The sequence below is a fragment of the Pelmatolapia mariae genome, linkage group LG22 (assembly GCF_036321145.2).
Source record: "Pelmatolapia mariae isolate MD_Pm_ZW linkage group LG22, Pm_UMD_F_2, whole genome shotgun sequence".
Classification (NCBI taxonomy): domain Eukaryota; kingdom Metazoa; phylum Chordata; class Actinopteri; order Cichliformes; family Cichlidae; genus Pelmatolapia; species Pelmatolapia mariae.
Window position 1 is genome coordinate 11,377,890 of NC_086245.2, and position 16,950 is coordinate 11,394,839.

A 16,950-nucleotide genomic window follows, 5' to 3' on the forward strand; every position below is an offset into this window, starting at 1 on the left:
TGCATTTATCAAAGGACAGGTTCACTCTCAACAGATTTTGTCAAGCCTTTCTCAGTGTTAATGCCTTTCTTTCATTATTCCAAACCTGACGTGTCATTTTGCACTTTGTGTTATTCATATTTACTCCAAGCACTTTCAGAGGCCAAATAAAACTGAACTGTTATGCAAATGTACTGTAAATGACTAATTTAATACTATTCTTTGCTTGAGTTAGTGTTAATTGATTTTTGTTATCATGCAGGTGAGGTACACTGTTGGGAAATGTATTTAAAAATAAAGGCAAATACACTCTAATGCCACATGTCGTCTAACTCTTTGCATGTCTGTCTTCCCCCCCTTTTTTTTGTAATTTCCTGCAGTGGTGCTGCTGAATTCTAAAGAGACTCAAGCAGAGCTCGGCTGGACGTCCTATCCCCCTAATGGAGTAAGTATAGTTGTATTTTTCATTACCTGCATGTAATTTTTTTCATTTGTAGACGCATGTGTTTACTTGCCAGCCTCCACACAGCTTGTTACTTTACTTTTCCACACCTTTTCTTCACTTTGTCCCCAGTGCTGAGCTCATCATTATCATTAATCATTGGGACTAATCCAGGCTACTATATAGCAGTGTCCAAAGCAGCTACACAGATGTGCTGCCACAGATAAATGGCCTTTTGTGACGATCGATTTGGTCCATAAAACCCTTTGCACTAAGTTATGACTGCAAGATAAATGCAGGAGCACTTTTGCCAGAGCAGTTTGTCACCCACGTGTCACCTGCAAGTTGGCCTTTCCATGCGCACACACTTGATAAGTCTATTATATGAATAACATCACTGCTTTTAAATGTGCGTTGTTTAGGATAGAGGTTGCTGAAGCACTTGTGTTTGAGATGACTGCTGCACTACGTGCTCCACTATGCATAAGATTAATGTGACTGTGTGATTCACCTACATGTCCCAGTAGAAGTGATAGAGAACACACTGCACCCACTTTGATATAGTCACCTTGACAGGAGAGGGGCTGATCACATTACCATTGGAGATAATCCATTTCTACTCTTTTGCTTTGTGCACGTTTGTGTATTTATGAGAGAAGGAGAGCAGTTCATATTTGCTGCTCAGTTCACTTTCAATTCTGTCAAGAGCGCCTCGGTAATTCAAATAGTGACATGGAGTCATAATCATTCATCTGATGGATAAATTATATATTTGATTAAGTTTTTCTCGCTCTTCCAGACTGAAAGTAAATCAGAAAAACAAACTCTGCCCTACGGCAAATATTAGGAAACTATAAAAAGCATTCTTAGAGTGCTCAGAGGAGTTTAAACTTTTAATTCCTCAAAAATAAAATAAAATAAATTTAAAATATAAATAAAATGCTATATTATTCAGTGGTTCCTCACCTTAAAGAGAATACTTGTGACTCCTTCCCAATGGCTGAAATAGGGTGTGCACATACACCATATTTATTTTCTTACTACTACCACTTCTTCTAAAACAACAACTACTACTAATAATCTTTTGTTAGCAAACAGGCCAGTAATTATCAATTATTTGGATCAATATTTAGACAAAAAACACCCTTAATCTATTCAGCAAGGTGCAGAGAGTTCTGCAAAAAAATAAAAAAATAAATAAAAACTATCTGTAGGCTGAAGGCCAACTAACAAAGCCCTTTAATTAAGCCTGCTGTGTCTCTTTTTCTAAATTCGTTTCTTGTGAATAAATCACAAGACTGTGGGATGAAGCGTTTATACAAACATTTAACACAAATGCCATTAGTTTAAGTGCCAAGCAGGCTGAGATCGAAAGAAAGTGACTAAGGTCTGACCCACAGTTGCAGAAACACCACTTAAGACTCACGATGACTGAGCCTGTTCATTATGTCATTGTGTGACGCTATTAGACAATCTGAGAACCAATGATTTTTATTTCAAACACCCACTCATCAGATTATGTCATTACACTGTTAACCTGAACTTACTCACTCCTGTTTGCATATCTATTCTTTCTGCTGTCATTTAACATTTTCATCATCTGTTTCTTGCTGTTTTTTCTTCTTGTCAGTCCTTCATGTTATTACTAAGCTCCTTGCTGCTTATTCATAGTTTGTAAAATGCAGTATGTCTCTTTCCATTCCCATATTCTGTTTTCTTGATCTTTTTTCTATACCTCACATTTAAGGTTTTTGTGTCTTTTTTTCCCCCCTGCCCAAATCTTTATCCCTACAGTGGGAGGAAATAAGCGGCGTAGATGAGAAGTATAAGCCCATTCGGACATACCAGGTGTGCAATGTGATGGAGCCCACGCAGCAGAACAACTGGCTGCAGACGGGCTGGGTGGCACGTCGAGGTGGGCAGCGCATTTTTGTGGAGCTCCAGTTCACACTGCGTGACTGCAACAGCATCCCTGGTGTAGCAGGCACCTGCAAGGAGACCTTCAACCTCCTGTATGTCGAATCAGACAGGGACCTTGGGGGTGTGACGCGAGAGGACCGCTATACCAAGATAGATACCATTGCTGCTGATGAGAGCTTCACACAGGGTGATCTTGGTGAGAGGAAGATGAAGCTGAACACGGAGGTGCGTGAGATCGGCCACCTCAATCGTAAAGGCTTCCACCTGGCATTCCAGGATGTCGGTGCCTGCGTGGCACTGGTGGCTGTGCGGGTTTACTACAAACGCTGTCTCGCAACCGTCCAGAACCTGGCAGTGTTCCCCGATACAGTGGCCGAGGCAGCGTTTGCCACACTTGTAGAGGTGCGCGGCACCTGTGTTAACAACTCTGAAGTTGACACAGACAGCCCTCCCAGGATGCATTGTAGTGCCGAAGGTGAATGGCTGGTGCCTATTGGGAAGTGCAGCTGCAGCGCTGGCTATGAGGAGGGACACAGCAGCTGTGAAGGTAAGGAATGGAAAATCAGATAGTGGGATGTGTGGGTACATGAATAAGAATGCAGCAAATACAAGCAATGAGAAAGGAATTGTGTCGTAAATGAACTAAAGCAACAAATCCAGAATAATGAATAAAGAAAAGAAAGAATTAGCAATGTTTTCATGTTTTCTTTGTGCTCTTTGATAGAATACTATGTACTAACAGTGAGCAGGAACACAGCAGGACAAAAACAAAACTGTGTGTGATTTTTTTTTTTTTTTTTTTTTTTTTTTAAACCCAACTTGGTTTGAAGTTTTGCTAGAAACTGGTGTCAGTGTATTGGATAGCACGTACAAAATACAGCAAATAATTGCATTGCAATCAAAACTGATGATTTGTATGCAAACGAAGTGAAATTGGCATTTTTTTTCATGTGTTAAATGGCACTGCCACTTGCGTTAAAGCCAATCCAAATTACATTGGAGGTTCAGGTAGATATTGCTAGCAGCTGCAAATATTATAAAGCCATATAGTTCTGTTGAAGATATATTCAGTTAAAAAGACTGTGAAATTGACATTACCTTTAGAGTAAGTAATATTCAACAAGAGACTTGAAGTGACTTAACAGGATGAGGATCTTTGCAGTGAAACCAGGAGGGTGCAGACAAAAGAAGAAAAAAGGAGAGGAGTTTGTGAGGGCGATGAAGTTGGGCAGAATAAAAGAAGAGATTAATGGCATTAGAAGATGAGAAAAGCAAGGCCGATCTGTATTAAGACACACACAGAGATACAACAGATACTGTAAGAGTGAACGAGGGAAAGGGAATAAGTGCAGGTGAGCAAGGACAGAAAGGAGAAATCAATGTTAACGAGTGTTTAGACAAGAAGAACGATCCGCAGTGGTCATGTTTTTAGAGGGCAGACAATAGAAGTACAAAGACACCTTTCTCATTCATTTTCAAACTGTGCCTCCTTTTGTTCTATACTGACAGTGCCATCGATTGCGAGGATCTTGAGTTGTCAAAGATGTTAAAATATTTCGTGTTTATGTCCAAACGTTGTCACACATATTGGCATGTGAGGCATGGTGTGTGTACCGTGAGTATGAGAAGTGTGAAGAGCCTGGTGTGTGTGAATGTGAACACAATGACTTTGTGTACTGTTTCTTCAGAAGGCCGTGTCCCAAGCTTGACAACACATCTTTCTTTCATGAGGCATAAATGTCCTGATTAACACACAGACACACCTACATGAAGTGCTGCCATTAGAAAGCTAGCGGGTGGTTTGATGTGTTGCTTTCTGACGTAAACTGAAACGGACAGTATTGCGATCTTTTATCACAATTGCTCATATAATAGCAGCAGTTTGAACGCCTGACTCTCGCTGTTAGTTTTCACACCCCATCTTGAATTATTGTGCAATGTGATGGTGGGTGTTGGAGTCACTTGACTAGACTGTAATGTGCAGTAATGGGACAGTAATTTAGACTGTTGAACTCGGTGCGGTGATCTCATATTGATCCCTGCAGTGGTTTTTTATTAAAAATGTATTGATTCTGTGTATTTGATTCACAATAGTAATTTACACCAACGTGTTTGTATTCCAAAGTGAAGCTCTTTGTGCTACTAACTAAAATATATAAGAAACAGCAACATAGCTAAAAGGCTCAGTGAGTCTATCCATAAAAAGTCAAAACCTTACTTGGATTCAGTTTGCCTGCTGTCCACTTCAAGGTTGTCTCTGTCTGAAGCTCTGCACAGCTCTCAGCACTCCTGCTGTTTTCAGGTCATTTCCTTGAAGTCTCATTCTGACCACTTCCCTCTGCACGTCTTCTTTGCTGTGTCAAAGCAGCATGCCTTTAACTATACTTTCATTTTGGGGAAGAAGTCAGGTGAGCAACAATTTTTGTTGCCGTGGCCATGAAACCCATCACGTTCGGGGTCGTTTGCAGTAAGTGTTCTCCCTCAGACACCTCGGGATGTCGATGACCTTGTGCATTACCTGTGGACTTGTACATCGCATGATCTTCCAGTGAAGACTGCTGTTTTCTCATCTAAGTCATAGCAGGGACATAATATTTTCTTTACCGTAACATGTTTTGATATGATTGTACCATATGCCGCTTTTGGAATGCTTTCATTTAGTGGGATTTAACAGCCGATATGGTAATTCAATCACATATCTTGTCTGTCATTGTAAATGATGGGCCGTAACAATATTAACTTTATGAAGTTTCTGCCAACAAGAGTTCTGTAAAACACCTAGCTGTTTAGAGGAACCAATAGTTAAGGGAAAAAAATCCAGTAGAAATAGTATTAATAGTAAAGTTGGTGATAAGTCGTGCAGAACTTTGGCTGCGTTGCACATTTTCTGGTTCTGCAGTAACGGTTTGACAGTTGGAGCTGAGAATTGTTTAATGATATTGGCAGTTGGGCCGTGTGCAAATAAAGTATGTGTTGCTTGTCCTGCTTTTTGTAATTACTGACAATGCTTTTTCGACAATAAAATCTTCGCTGCGGACAGAAGAATCTGACTAATGTACAAAGCAATAGAGAAACTCGGAGGAGAATAACAATGTGGTATGGGGAAGCACCGCGCAGATGGATGAAGAGAGAAAGCAGTGACAGGAAACCAACAAAAAAAAGTACAATTTTAAAGGAAAAGAAGGAGTAAAGGGAGAATAGAACATGTCAGGCATCTTGCCAAAAGAGGAAGCAGACAAGGACAGTGAGTCTCAGTGATGGCACAGAAAAGCCAGCGAGTCCACAGAGACTCAGAGAGAGAGAGAGACGTTTTAGACTGCTTCTATCGGTGCTCAACCTTGACTGGGTGCAGTTTAGCAAGTAACTGTGTGGTCCACTAGGTGATAGAGAATGTCATTATCCATGAGAGTGGTCTGCTGACACACACACACACACACACACACACACACACGTTCCCTGTAGTGCCTCTTTCCTCACTTCAGCTGTAATGGTATGAATATGCAGCCAAAGCCCAGACATCTCCCACTGCACCAGAGCTATTGATCAGCTGTAATGCTCCACTAAACTGAGGAATTGCGCTGGGACTGCTCATACACACTTATACTAAGGACACATCTCATATCTACACAGCAGACACACACACACGTGCACACTTTTTTTTTTTAAATTTCATTTTGTGTGTCGGAGAAAGACATTGGGTCTCCATGTGCGCCTCATAAAAATGGATAGTGAGATTACAGAAGTGTTTTGTGCGCAAGGACATTTGAGTTTATATATGTGTCGCAATCATCCTCATGCACATGTCCTTCAAGAATATGCATGAGTAGCTGCTGTGAAGTACAATAAAAAAAAATGCAAAGCAGTAAATCGCAACAAACACAACAAAGCTGTGATCTTCAACTGATTCCCGTGTATGTTTGCATACAGTGTTCACAGGTTCTATGTCTTATTTACTCCTGAGCGTAATTGTTTAACTGAGTGAGTGAAAATGCACTAAGTGTCTCAGTCCCGGTCAATAATATTGAAGAGCCAGTGAGAAGCTACTGATAATGGTGTAAACAGATAGTGCAGTGCAGTAGGGAAGAGGATTATTACCGTATCCTCTGCAAGGGTCACAGAAGATTTAAGCAATGCTGGATTACTTCAGATTATGGCAACTGCTGTCATAATACTTTTTATAAAGTTTTTACCTAGGAAGTGTAGGTATTAAAGGACATTTAACTTAATTTAACAACAACAAAAAAACTCAGCAAAAGAGCAAATTTGTTATGTGTCCAACCATGCGGTGACTCTCATCTGGCCTTCATCTCTCCAGTTTGACTACTTTCTGCATCAAAACTGAATGAATGTGTAATTATAGAAAACCTAAAAAAGACAAAAATGTGTGTGGTGTTGAAATCGTCTCTTACAACTGAGTTACTACCAAGTATCTCTAGGATGAAAAGAGGAGATCCTGGTGTTTAAGATGTAGGTCATGCAACTAATCCGCTGTTGCTCAGAGGACCGCAAGACTGCTGCTGCTTGTGAAGATGAGTGTAAATACGAAGAACTTAGAGCTTATGTCCACTTAGCTTCCTCATGAAATACATGAAAGGCCAAAAAAGAAGAGCGAGTTTAAAAACCAGAGCGGTAGGACGACTTGGATGTGTACATCTTGACCCTGTGTGCATTCACAAGTCATACACGCGTTGTGAGGAGCACACATATGTTCTTCGGTCTCATTATGAATAGCTGTCAGCAGGAACAGACCAGGGGGCAAAAAAATTACGTAATATATTACCTCAGAAATGGTGTGTTTCATGTACATGTGTAATTGTGTGGGGGTTTTTTTTGCGTGTGTCTCTCTCACACTCATGAGCTCCATCCTGTTCTAATTAAGGCAGGCTGCTCTTTCTATATAATTACTGAGTTTGCCTCATGCCTTCAGCGGATTCTCTCATTATCTTTGTTTGCTGCTTCACAATCCAGCTCCATCACATTCACCACCCTGCTATTCCTTCCTATTGCTCTCCTTCCCTCCGTAATTTACTACACGCCATCCTTCTCCTCCCCTTTCCCCCCTCATGCACCTCTATTTCCTTCTCCTATTTACCCCCCATGCGCTCCCTGTGCTGCCAAAGAAGTGTATACTTAATTTCTATCTCACTGATCAGAGCAACACTTCACGACTTCCTCCAAAGAAACTGTTTGCGTTCTCTCTCCTCCTCTACCTTTTTCCTTTTTTTTCTCCCTCTTTGACTTTCTGTTTTATATCGTGTCTCTTTTCAATATTTCCCATCAACATTCTGCTTTTTCTCTCTCCAGCTCTTGTTTCATGCCCCCCTGGGGCGACCATGTGGCAGGGTAAGATGGGGTGAAGCAGGGCGAGGCAGGTTAACAGGCTGAAATCTGCTGGTGAAGCTTGGAGATTTATCCGATGCGTTTGTACAGGGCGGTGAGCGAGAAAGTGTGTGTGTGTGTGTGTGTGTGTGTTTGCGTGCTCAAATTTGGCACCAGTAGCCAATCATATGTTTCCAAAGTCGCTCCCTCTGTTGCAGTCATCTTCCCCTCTGTCTGTTGTCACTTCTTGTCATGTCCTTATCAGCCTTCCCTATTTCTTTTTGTCTCAGACAGAAGTCTTATTGTATTCTCTTTCTTTTACTTCTATTTGCATAGCTTTCCAGTCCCTCTAAGTCGCCAGTGATTTGTAACCACATCATAACCTTTATGATGGAGCATCTTTCCCACTTTCCATATTCATGTTTTTGACTCATCATTCATCCTCCTTTTATCTTACATTTTGTTATCTTTATACTAGCTCTTTTTGGCTAGGTGCCACCCCTGCCCATCTGGTCTCCCCTCGCTATCCTTCTCCATCTTTCTCCTTTCCAGCCACGTCACCCTCTACTGTTAGTCATTTCTCTCCCCCAGCTTTCATTTTAAATAATTCACATTCTCCAGGGAGAAAGACAAATGTGTTCTTTGGAGCCAACCATCTGATGTATTTATTTTGCTGGACACCCATACAACAAGTGGGCAAAGAGCACAAATACACACCCGTCAAACATTCACACACTAATAGAGAGCATTCCCACATAGACATACAGGCATCTATGTGTGTGCTTGTTTACAAAAGTACCATTAAAATGTCCCTTGGATATTGAAAATGTGTGCTGGAGGGAGGCCAAGCACTCGCTATTCATTTTTCCCCTGCCTTACTTCACCTAGGGAGAATGAGGAAGGAAGGAATCAAGTTGGGGGGGGGGGGGGGGGGGGGGGCATTATAGATGGAGGTGAAAATGTATTTTGGGGGGGTTGAGGAGGAGGAAGAAAAATTGGAAAGGGAATGCAGAGCATTGCAAAAAAGAAAAGGAAAAAAGAACTGTCACAAATTCCTCGTCGTTTCACTGTTTGTTAGTCACTCTGCGTAAAAGCGGAATGCATAAAATATGAGTTGTAAAAGCTGAGGATGATTTCAGAGACGCACACAATGCTGGTGCAGAGAGATGACGCTAAGAAAAATGACAATGAGAAGTGAGGGAGATGATGTAGACTTGAAAGGGAGAAGACAGTGGGAGTAAAGATGATGAGTTTTAGAGGTTAAAGGCTAAAAAAACAAGTAAAAAAAAAAAAGCAACTTGACCTGTAAGTAAAGAAAAAAACGTGGAGGTCAGGGGGAGATAATGGTAAGTTGAAGAGAAAGAAAAAACAAAGTGTGAAAAGGTGAGAACTCTGGCCGTAGGCAGAATCAAATTGCCATGTGTTACCTTCATCCTTTTCTCTCTTTTCCCCCTTTTTTTTAACAACTTTCAGTCTTCCGCACCAGTCTCATGAATTAAATACAGCCAACATGAATGCATCAAAGTTAGAAAAGGTTGGTTTCCAGCTTAATCAGGTTGCTAACTCACCCGACATGACAGCCTCATTTCTCTCTGACTCGCCCATGACCACTGAGCCGCATCAAATATTCAGTAAAACATGGAACTATCCTGTAAGAGCAGCTCCTGCTTATTAAGTACATGACAATTTTGGTGTTCATAAGAAATAAAAAGACATTAGAACAAAAGAAACTGGCAACTTTATTCCCTGGAATACCAGTTTCCTCTTTGCTTTATTATACCTTTCAGTAATTATTTTCTAGCCACTACAGTATGGCTGAAGTGTGATACAATATTCAGCTGCATAAAATATTGCTCGCCATAAGACTTGAGATTAGTTACACTCATTTTAGGTGATTATAATTAAATCATACGGTATACATTTAAAATGTAAACCTGACTTAGTAAGAATTTTAAATATCATTGTGGAGAAACCGTGTTACTCAGCAGCAAATAGAATATAAATCAAAGTGAAACAATGGGGGAAGATTAACAGTACAGCCGATAAGCGTAGCACCATTTTTCTCTCCACGGGGAACATATTAAGTTGACTTATGGTTTGAGAAGCATGTTATATTCACTCAGCTATGTTTTGCATGTTTTAACAAATCACTACCCAGTAAAACCAAGTATCTCTAAATTCACTGATTAAAGGCTCCTTTTATGGGAGCCGTCTTGCACTTCCTGAATCGACAAATATGCCTAGTTTTGAAAAATGGCAAGGACATTTCTCCACTGTGATAATTTCTGGTGCTAATGAAAGCAAGAATACACATTAAAGCTCAATTATATTCTGTCAGACTAAACAGGAAAACTTAAATATAAAAACAACAGAGGCAGGCTCAAGCTAGCGATTTTCTTCCACAGATGCTGGCCCTTAGGCTCATGCTATGCTATCCCAGTTGAACCACTCTGGCACATGAAAGGCTTGCTGACGACAAGCTGCATCTTAGATTAAAGATTAATGCTAAGTCTCATTATGTAAGGCTGTGTAATTCCTGGTGTCCTGAAGTGACCCAGCAGAAGAATTTTGGATGCGCAAGATGCTTTACATCACTTGTGTTTGCGTCTAAGAGTTCTTTTTCTTGGGCTCCATAGAAAACAATGGGGAAAAAAAATCGTTATTTTACAAGAAATGTGCACAGATCCTTACATGTATGCTACCTGGCTGTATACCCCACCTCCTCATAGTAAAATATGAAAAGAATTATAATGTTAATGGAAAGGCAGTGTTCAGAAATGCCCTGCTGTCCCACAGTCTCCTCGTTCCATCCCTATTCAAGCTCCACTAATAACTTTCCATCTGTTCCAAATTGATGTGGGATCAGTGTATAGATCTGTCTGCCCCCACTTAACCTCAGTGAAATGTACTTATTCTGTCAAAACACTTGAAAGATGGCGAACGCAGGAGTGCGCACACACACACACACGTGTGCTTATTGGAAACAAAGTCTTAAGAGGAAGCGGCTATTATTTTTAGTACTACAGGTCTCACTGAAGTCACGAGGAGTGAAATGAAAAATAAAATAGTCAAAGTGTGTTGAGAACTGTTAAGTCAAAGGTAACTGGATTTACACAATTAGTGTTAAAGACAGTTTGTCACTCACTCTAGTAGATCTGCATGTTCTGTACAGTGGTATGCAGTGATTAATTGGTTATCAGTTACAAGTTGATTTGTATTTTTATTTGTTTTATTTATTCATTTATTTAATGGTTTTGGACTGGAGCCTGTCAGTGCTGACATATGCCATGACACAAGATGTGAGGCAGGGCTTATTCAGCACAGGGGTGTATCTCTGTAATGGAGCCCATCAAGTCCATCAATGCTAACACACGGAGATAGACAGCCATTCACACCCACATCCATGCCCATAGAGTTAATGCATGTCTGTGGGCGGAAACAGGAGCACCAAGAGAAAACCCACATAGGGAAAATGCTAATAATGTGACTGTAATATGTCATCAGCACTTAAAAAGAAAATTTGTTTTTGTTAGTCATTAAAACAAATGGCAAAACATCTGTAAGACTTAAAAGTGAGTTGCCTTTTAACTTAAAGTATGACTAAAAACCTTGATGTACAATTATCTTTAAAATTCAGTTCACTGCATTTATTTAAAATAAAAGTAAATCTTCAACAACCTGCACTGCTTAATTATGTTTCAAGGCAAACGTTTACATTGTGCGTTTGTATGTGATGAGCTGTGCAGCCATCCCTGTTTGAATCTACCCTGCGTATCTATGTCTGTGTATGCCGGCTGTTGTCTCTGTATTCACAGCTCGACAGAGGGGCCTGCCATGAGGACAGAGTGCCCGCCCCCCCTGGCTCCACAGTGCGCCTGGCATGCCAGCCTTTGCCAGCTTAGCTCTCCATCCCCCTGCCTTCCTTGTTTTCCTGTCATTCGTCATCACCCTCCCTATCATGCACCCTCTCTTGTGCAAACTGATACGCGTTCACACGACTCAACCCACATTCCACTGAAATGGACGGATTTTCCAGAGACACCTGCGCCACTGCGCTCCAAATATAACACACGTAAATGCACACACCCACACATATCCATGTATGTGTACATTAAGATTTCTTTGGCACGTGCATTTGCATATCCATATACTGAACGCACGGATCCTCCCAAACACTCACAGAAACAAACAACACTACATATGCATGCTCAGACATGGGCTTACTCCCACTCCCTCACAGGCTCATGTGTGTTATTTGTCCGTAACCCACTCCATCTGTTTCTGCCTTCACGCCTAACTAAGGCCTGTTTATCACTCGGCACACTCACGCACACACACTCTCATTGTTTTGATGTGTAATCATGTGCAGTTCCACAAACACCTGTAGTCCTTATATTAACCAGACAACCCATAATCCTCTCGGATGGACAGGCTCATTACACTCAGATGCTCACACATCACTGAGCAAAAGCCATAAATCTAGACGTACACTTTGGCGAAATCTAATTTTATATTCTGGTAGAGTTATGAGGGATTTTGTCACACTGGCAATAATTGTTTCATGCTCTCTTTACACACATGGACGTGCCCCTTGATCATTCGCTTTCTCTCCCTGACACACGCACACAAATGCTCACAGTGGGGAACAGTGTGAAGTGATTGGCATCCTGAGGAGAGTGTTATGGGTGACATTTCCACTGTGTAGTGGTATTGAGGTCTCCTGCAGGGCCTCTGGTCCAATTGGCACATTGAGAGATTGAGGGCGTTAGGTGGGTGGAGGTTCCAGAGAGAGAGGGGCCACTGAGGGAGAAAGAGAGAGAGAAAGACACAGGGTTACTACAGCTCCACTGGATCCTAATATCAAGCTTGGGCTCTGTAAATGAGTTAGAAAAAAATGACTTTGGATAAGTTTATACCTGTAGTTTTCCAAAGATAATCAAAATAATAACAAACTGAACTCTTCATATCAAGAGGACACTAATAAACAAAAGGGAAATGGTGCTTAATCGCATTTCATTTTTAGCCTAAAGCTATTTGCAACTTGAAATTTATGTTTGATGATAACCACCATAAACAAGTCCTGGTTGATTCTGTACTGAAGCTCAAATATTTTCCCTTATAAACTGTAAATCACAGCTGCCCACAGATATAAACAGAAGCTGATAGATGACACTTTGAAAATGTAAAACTTTTGGGTTGATGAGGTTTAAATTTCTATGATGTCCTAGAACCCACGAGGAACAAAGAGGAAAACTGGTCACACAGTCTGAATAGATTAAGTCGAGTCTTTTCAGGAGTGTCTCTAAAGCATTGAAGCAAACAAAACTCCATCTCGCTCTCTGCTGTTTCTTTAGCTTTATCTCATGCCATTTGTTCACAGTCATCCCTGTTCTTGCGTGTTACTTTTTTCAACCTTTTTTTTTCCTTTTTATCTCCCTTTCCATCAAATAAGAAGGTGAATCAAACAAACTCTTTTATCATAATTTAATCTTTCTCAGGAAAATGTAAGTTCCTACGTTCCTCTGCAGTTATCACTTTATTCGGCGGTCATTTCATCTAGCTAAAGATGATCTGATTGGGCTGATAGGAATCTTAACATTGTCTGTAAACAGAAAGAAAATTCCAACGTTAACCAGCATATATAATGGGCATTATCACTTGTAATCAGTCCCATAGATATGGCCAGCAGGGGCCCTCCTCCATCTCTCAGCAGGCTGAGTAGAAAGTAATCATCCACTGTAATCAGTGATCAACAGAAAGTAACCCAATTATGTAGGAGACACTTAAACCTCTGGTTGTAAAAATTGCGGTAATATAGACAATAGGGCTTCATAACAGGAGGTTCCACAGGCAACTGTTAGTGGTATTATAACAAAGTGAAAGTGATTGGGAACAACATCAACTCAGCTGGATCAGCAAGTGCTAATACGCGTATTGAAAAGAGGTCCTCAACTTTCTGCAGACCTCCAAATGTGGCCTTCAGATTAGCTCAAGAACAGTGCTTACTGGGTTTACATGGCCAAACAGCTGCAACCAAGCCTTACATCACCAAGTGCAATGTAAAGTGTCAGATGCTGTGGTGTAAAGCACGCCACCACTGGACTCTAGAGCAGTAGAAGCGTGCTCTCTGGAGTGCTTCTCTGTTTGAAAATCTGATGGATGAGCCTGGGTTTGGTGGTTGCCAGGTAACAGTTTGACTGCCCTGTGCGAAGTGAAGTTTGGTGGAACTAAGATAATGGTGTGCGGTTGTTTTTCAGGATTTCGGCTGGATTCTTTAGTTCCAGTGAAAGGAAGTCTTAAAGCTTCAGCATACCAAGAACTTTTGGGCAATTTTATCCTCCTGACTCTGTGGGAACAGTTTAGGGATGGCCCTTTCCTTTTTCAACATGACTGCGCACTAGTGCGCAAAGCAAGGTCCATAAATACATGGATGAGCGAGTTTGGTGTTAAAGAACTTGACTGACCTGTACAGAGTCATGACCTCAACCTGGTAGAACACCTTTGGGAGGAATTGGAGCAGAGAGTGTGAGTCAGGACTTCCTGTCCAACATCAGTGTCAGACCTCACAAATGTGCTTCTGGAAGAATAGTTGAAAAGAAATCCCATAAACACACTCTTAAACCTGTGCAAAGCCTTCCCAGAAGAGTTGAAACTGTTATAGCTGCAAAGGGTGGGCCAACATCATGTTAAATCCTATGGACTAAGATTGGGATGTCACTCAAGTTGTATGAAAGCAGACAAGCAAATACATTTGGGAATATAGCATACTTTTATAAGTGCAGTTTTTCAACCCACTAGTGATCTTTTGCTCACCCCAGCTAAGTACTTTTCATGTCAAAACCTAACCAAACAGTGTGCAAAAATGATAGTAGATTAGGGTAGTTCTTAACAATGAAAGTTAAAGCTGAAGAAAAGTGAAGTCGTTATGTATAGGTCTTGAACTCCTATATGGCTGAGAGTCTTGCAGAATATGTCTCCACTTCCTCGCCTGCCTCTTAATGTAGAATTTTATTGCCGTTTTTAAACCTGAAACACACTTAATATTTCCCTTCAGGGAGATTAAATGACCACCCCTTAATGAGGTAATGACTGTCCGCTTACCTCACTTACACTTTGGCTAAGATGTGCTCTCCTGGAAAACCGTAAATCCAGGCTTCATATAGAAAGCTGTGTGTGACAAGAGTACATTTAAACAATATTTACAAACGACAGTAGAGTTCTTACCTGTTTTCAGGGTGCATTTGACTTCCCCCCCCCTGCTTTCTCTCTGTGTCTCTTTGTGTTGTGTTACTCACCATCCAGAACAATGTAAATCTACTGTTGAATTAGTTATTTTCCCTCCCTATCATCCATCACACATGACACACTGAGAGGGCGGAGTGCGCAACAGTGAGAGACTGCGTGGTGCAACGAACCATTGCCATGTTTACACAGATTGAAAAATCAGACCCGGGGAAAACACAAGTTCAAACATGTGTGTTCATGTTTAGTGTTTTGTTTTTTTTGTTTTTTGCCATGCAGCACACAGACACACAAAGACAAATACAGACTTGCATCTTGTGAAATACATCTTTGGTTGACCATCTCATGCAGAATATACACACGTACGCAGAAATTGTACATTGCAGTGTTTTGTGTATCTGGCGTTGTCTTCTTTTTGTGTGTGTTTTTTTTCAAGGTTAGGGCTATTTAAACGTGTTTGATGCAGTGGACTGTTTTTCTGTGTCTTTAATGTTTTCTGCAGAATTTCAATGCTCTTGGCCGTTACACATGGAAGCTTATCCACAAGATGTGTGTACACATCACAGTTGACTGAGCATACACTTTACCTTTAGTTTTTTTGGCTGTGCTTTATATGTCATCTGTATATGCTATTTTGGCACTGAGAAACCACAAGGCACACACACACACACACACACACACACACCTAAAGTCAACGGTTTGTATGTCATGTGGTTTTAACTGGCCCTGCCGGCGGTGATGGATGGTGTATTTATGAAGCCCCTTTCCGTGCTCTGGATCAAGGACTCAAAGAATCATCCAGTCTGACGGAGAGAGCGGGATGGGTGGATCAAGGGATGACAGAGGCAAGGATAGAGGGAAGGAGTAAGGATGTATGACTGAAGAGAAAGGGAGACAGCAGAATGGAGGGATTTTGGAGGGGCGAAGGGGACGGGGAAGGAGAGAAACAGGACTGCCTGCTTGATGGGAAGGTCATAGTCAGCAGGGAGTACTGGAGTCCTGCTGAGCTGGGAACATGTCGCACAAACACACACATACAAGTGCAATTTCTTTTTATCAAATTGGGGAAAAAAAGGTCCCGAATCCTCCGTCACCAACTGACATTCGTTAGTTTCCAAAATGCGTGAAAGATGCATCAGTTAAACATTAGACAACACAACGAGTCAGCTTGTTATAAAGATACATTAATGTGACAGATATTTATTGTCTCAACAATACACTTTGCAGCACATTCAGTCTTTACCATCCTAATGCATGCACATGCTTGCATACACATCCACTTGTGTGCAAAAGCAGCCTCGCTTCTTATCGTTTTTTATTCGTCTCTCTGGTTTCGTTTCACCCAGCCAGCTTCATCTATTCTGTGTCGTTATTCTCATTTGGCACGAGGATAAATCTCATCCCAGTTTATGAGGCAGCAGTTGTAAGCCAGATAGAGGTAGACAGTAAACTATTAGACAGAAAGACAGATGGCCAGAGGAGGGATGGACAGCAAAAACAAGCAGACTAGCTGTTAAATGTTTATATGAATAAGCAGGCAGGAAGACTGACAGACACATTTGGTAGCTGTTAAATCAAAGAAAAAACAGTTTGCAGGACATGTTGACACATTGGAGACAGAATGGAAATACTGGAATTTTGAATTCACAAGCATATCAGAAGTACAGTAGATTTAGAGCCTTAGATATTGTTGTTTTAGCTGATGATCCAAGAACCCTTTGCAATTTGTTTCTGTTATTTGATAGGATAAATATAGTAGCTAAGAATTGAGGAGAGTTGTGGGAGTGGGTAACATTAAACAAGAATGGACTCAGTCGTGGGCCATGACTTTGCAATTACAGTATCAATCTGTTGGGCTCCAGAATTTTGAGCTTAAAAATGGTATATTTGAAAGATTAAGAAAATCTTGCAGAAACGGTAAATAAAATGCAAAAAAAGTGTTCAAGCAGGACACAAAGTCAAACTTGGCCACAAAGTCAACCTCGGCCACAAAGTCAAGCTCGACCACAGCACCAGCAGATCGGTGGTTCTCAATGCCAGCCAATTTC

General features: G+C 41.1%; 1 protein-coding gene across 1 annotated transcript in view; it reads left to right on the forward strand.

The window, feature by feature from the left end:
* The window catches only part of LOC135932855 (ephrin type-A receptor 7-like), a 155,903-nt gene that overhangs the window by 40,046 nt on the left and 98,907 nt on the right, over positions 1-16,950 (forward strand). Inside the window, exons 2-3 of the mRNA XM_065470562.1 lie at positions 360-424; positions 2,216-2,888. Coding sequence (XP_065326634.1) covers positions 360-424; positions 2,216-2,888 — 738 coding nt within the window. The remainder of the gene's footprint in view (positions 1-359; positions 425-2,215; positions 2,889-16,950) is intronic.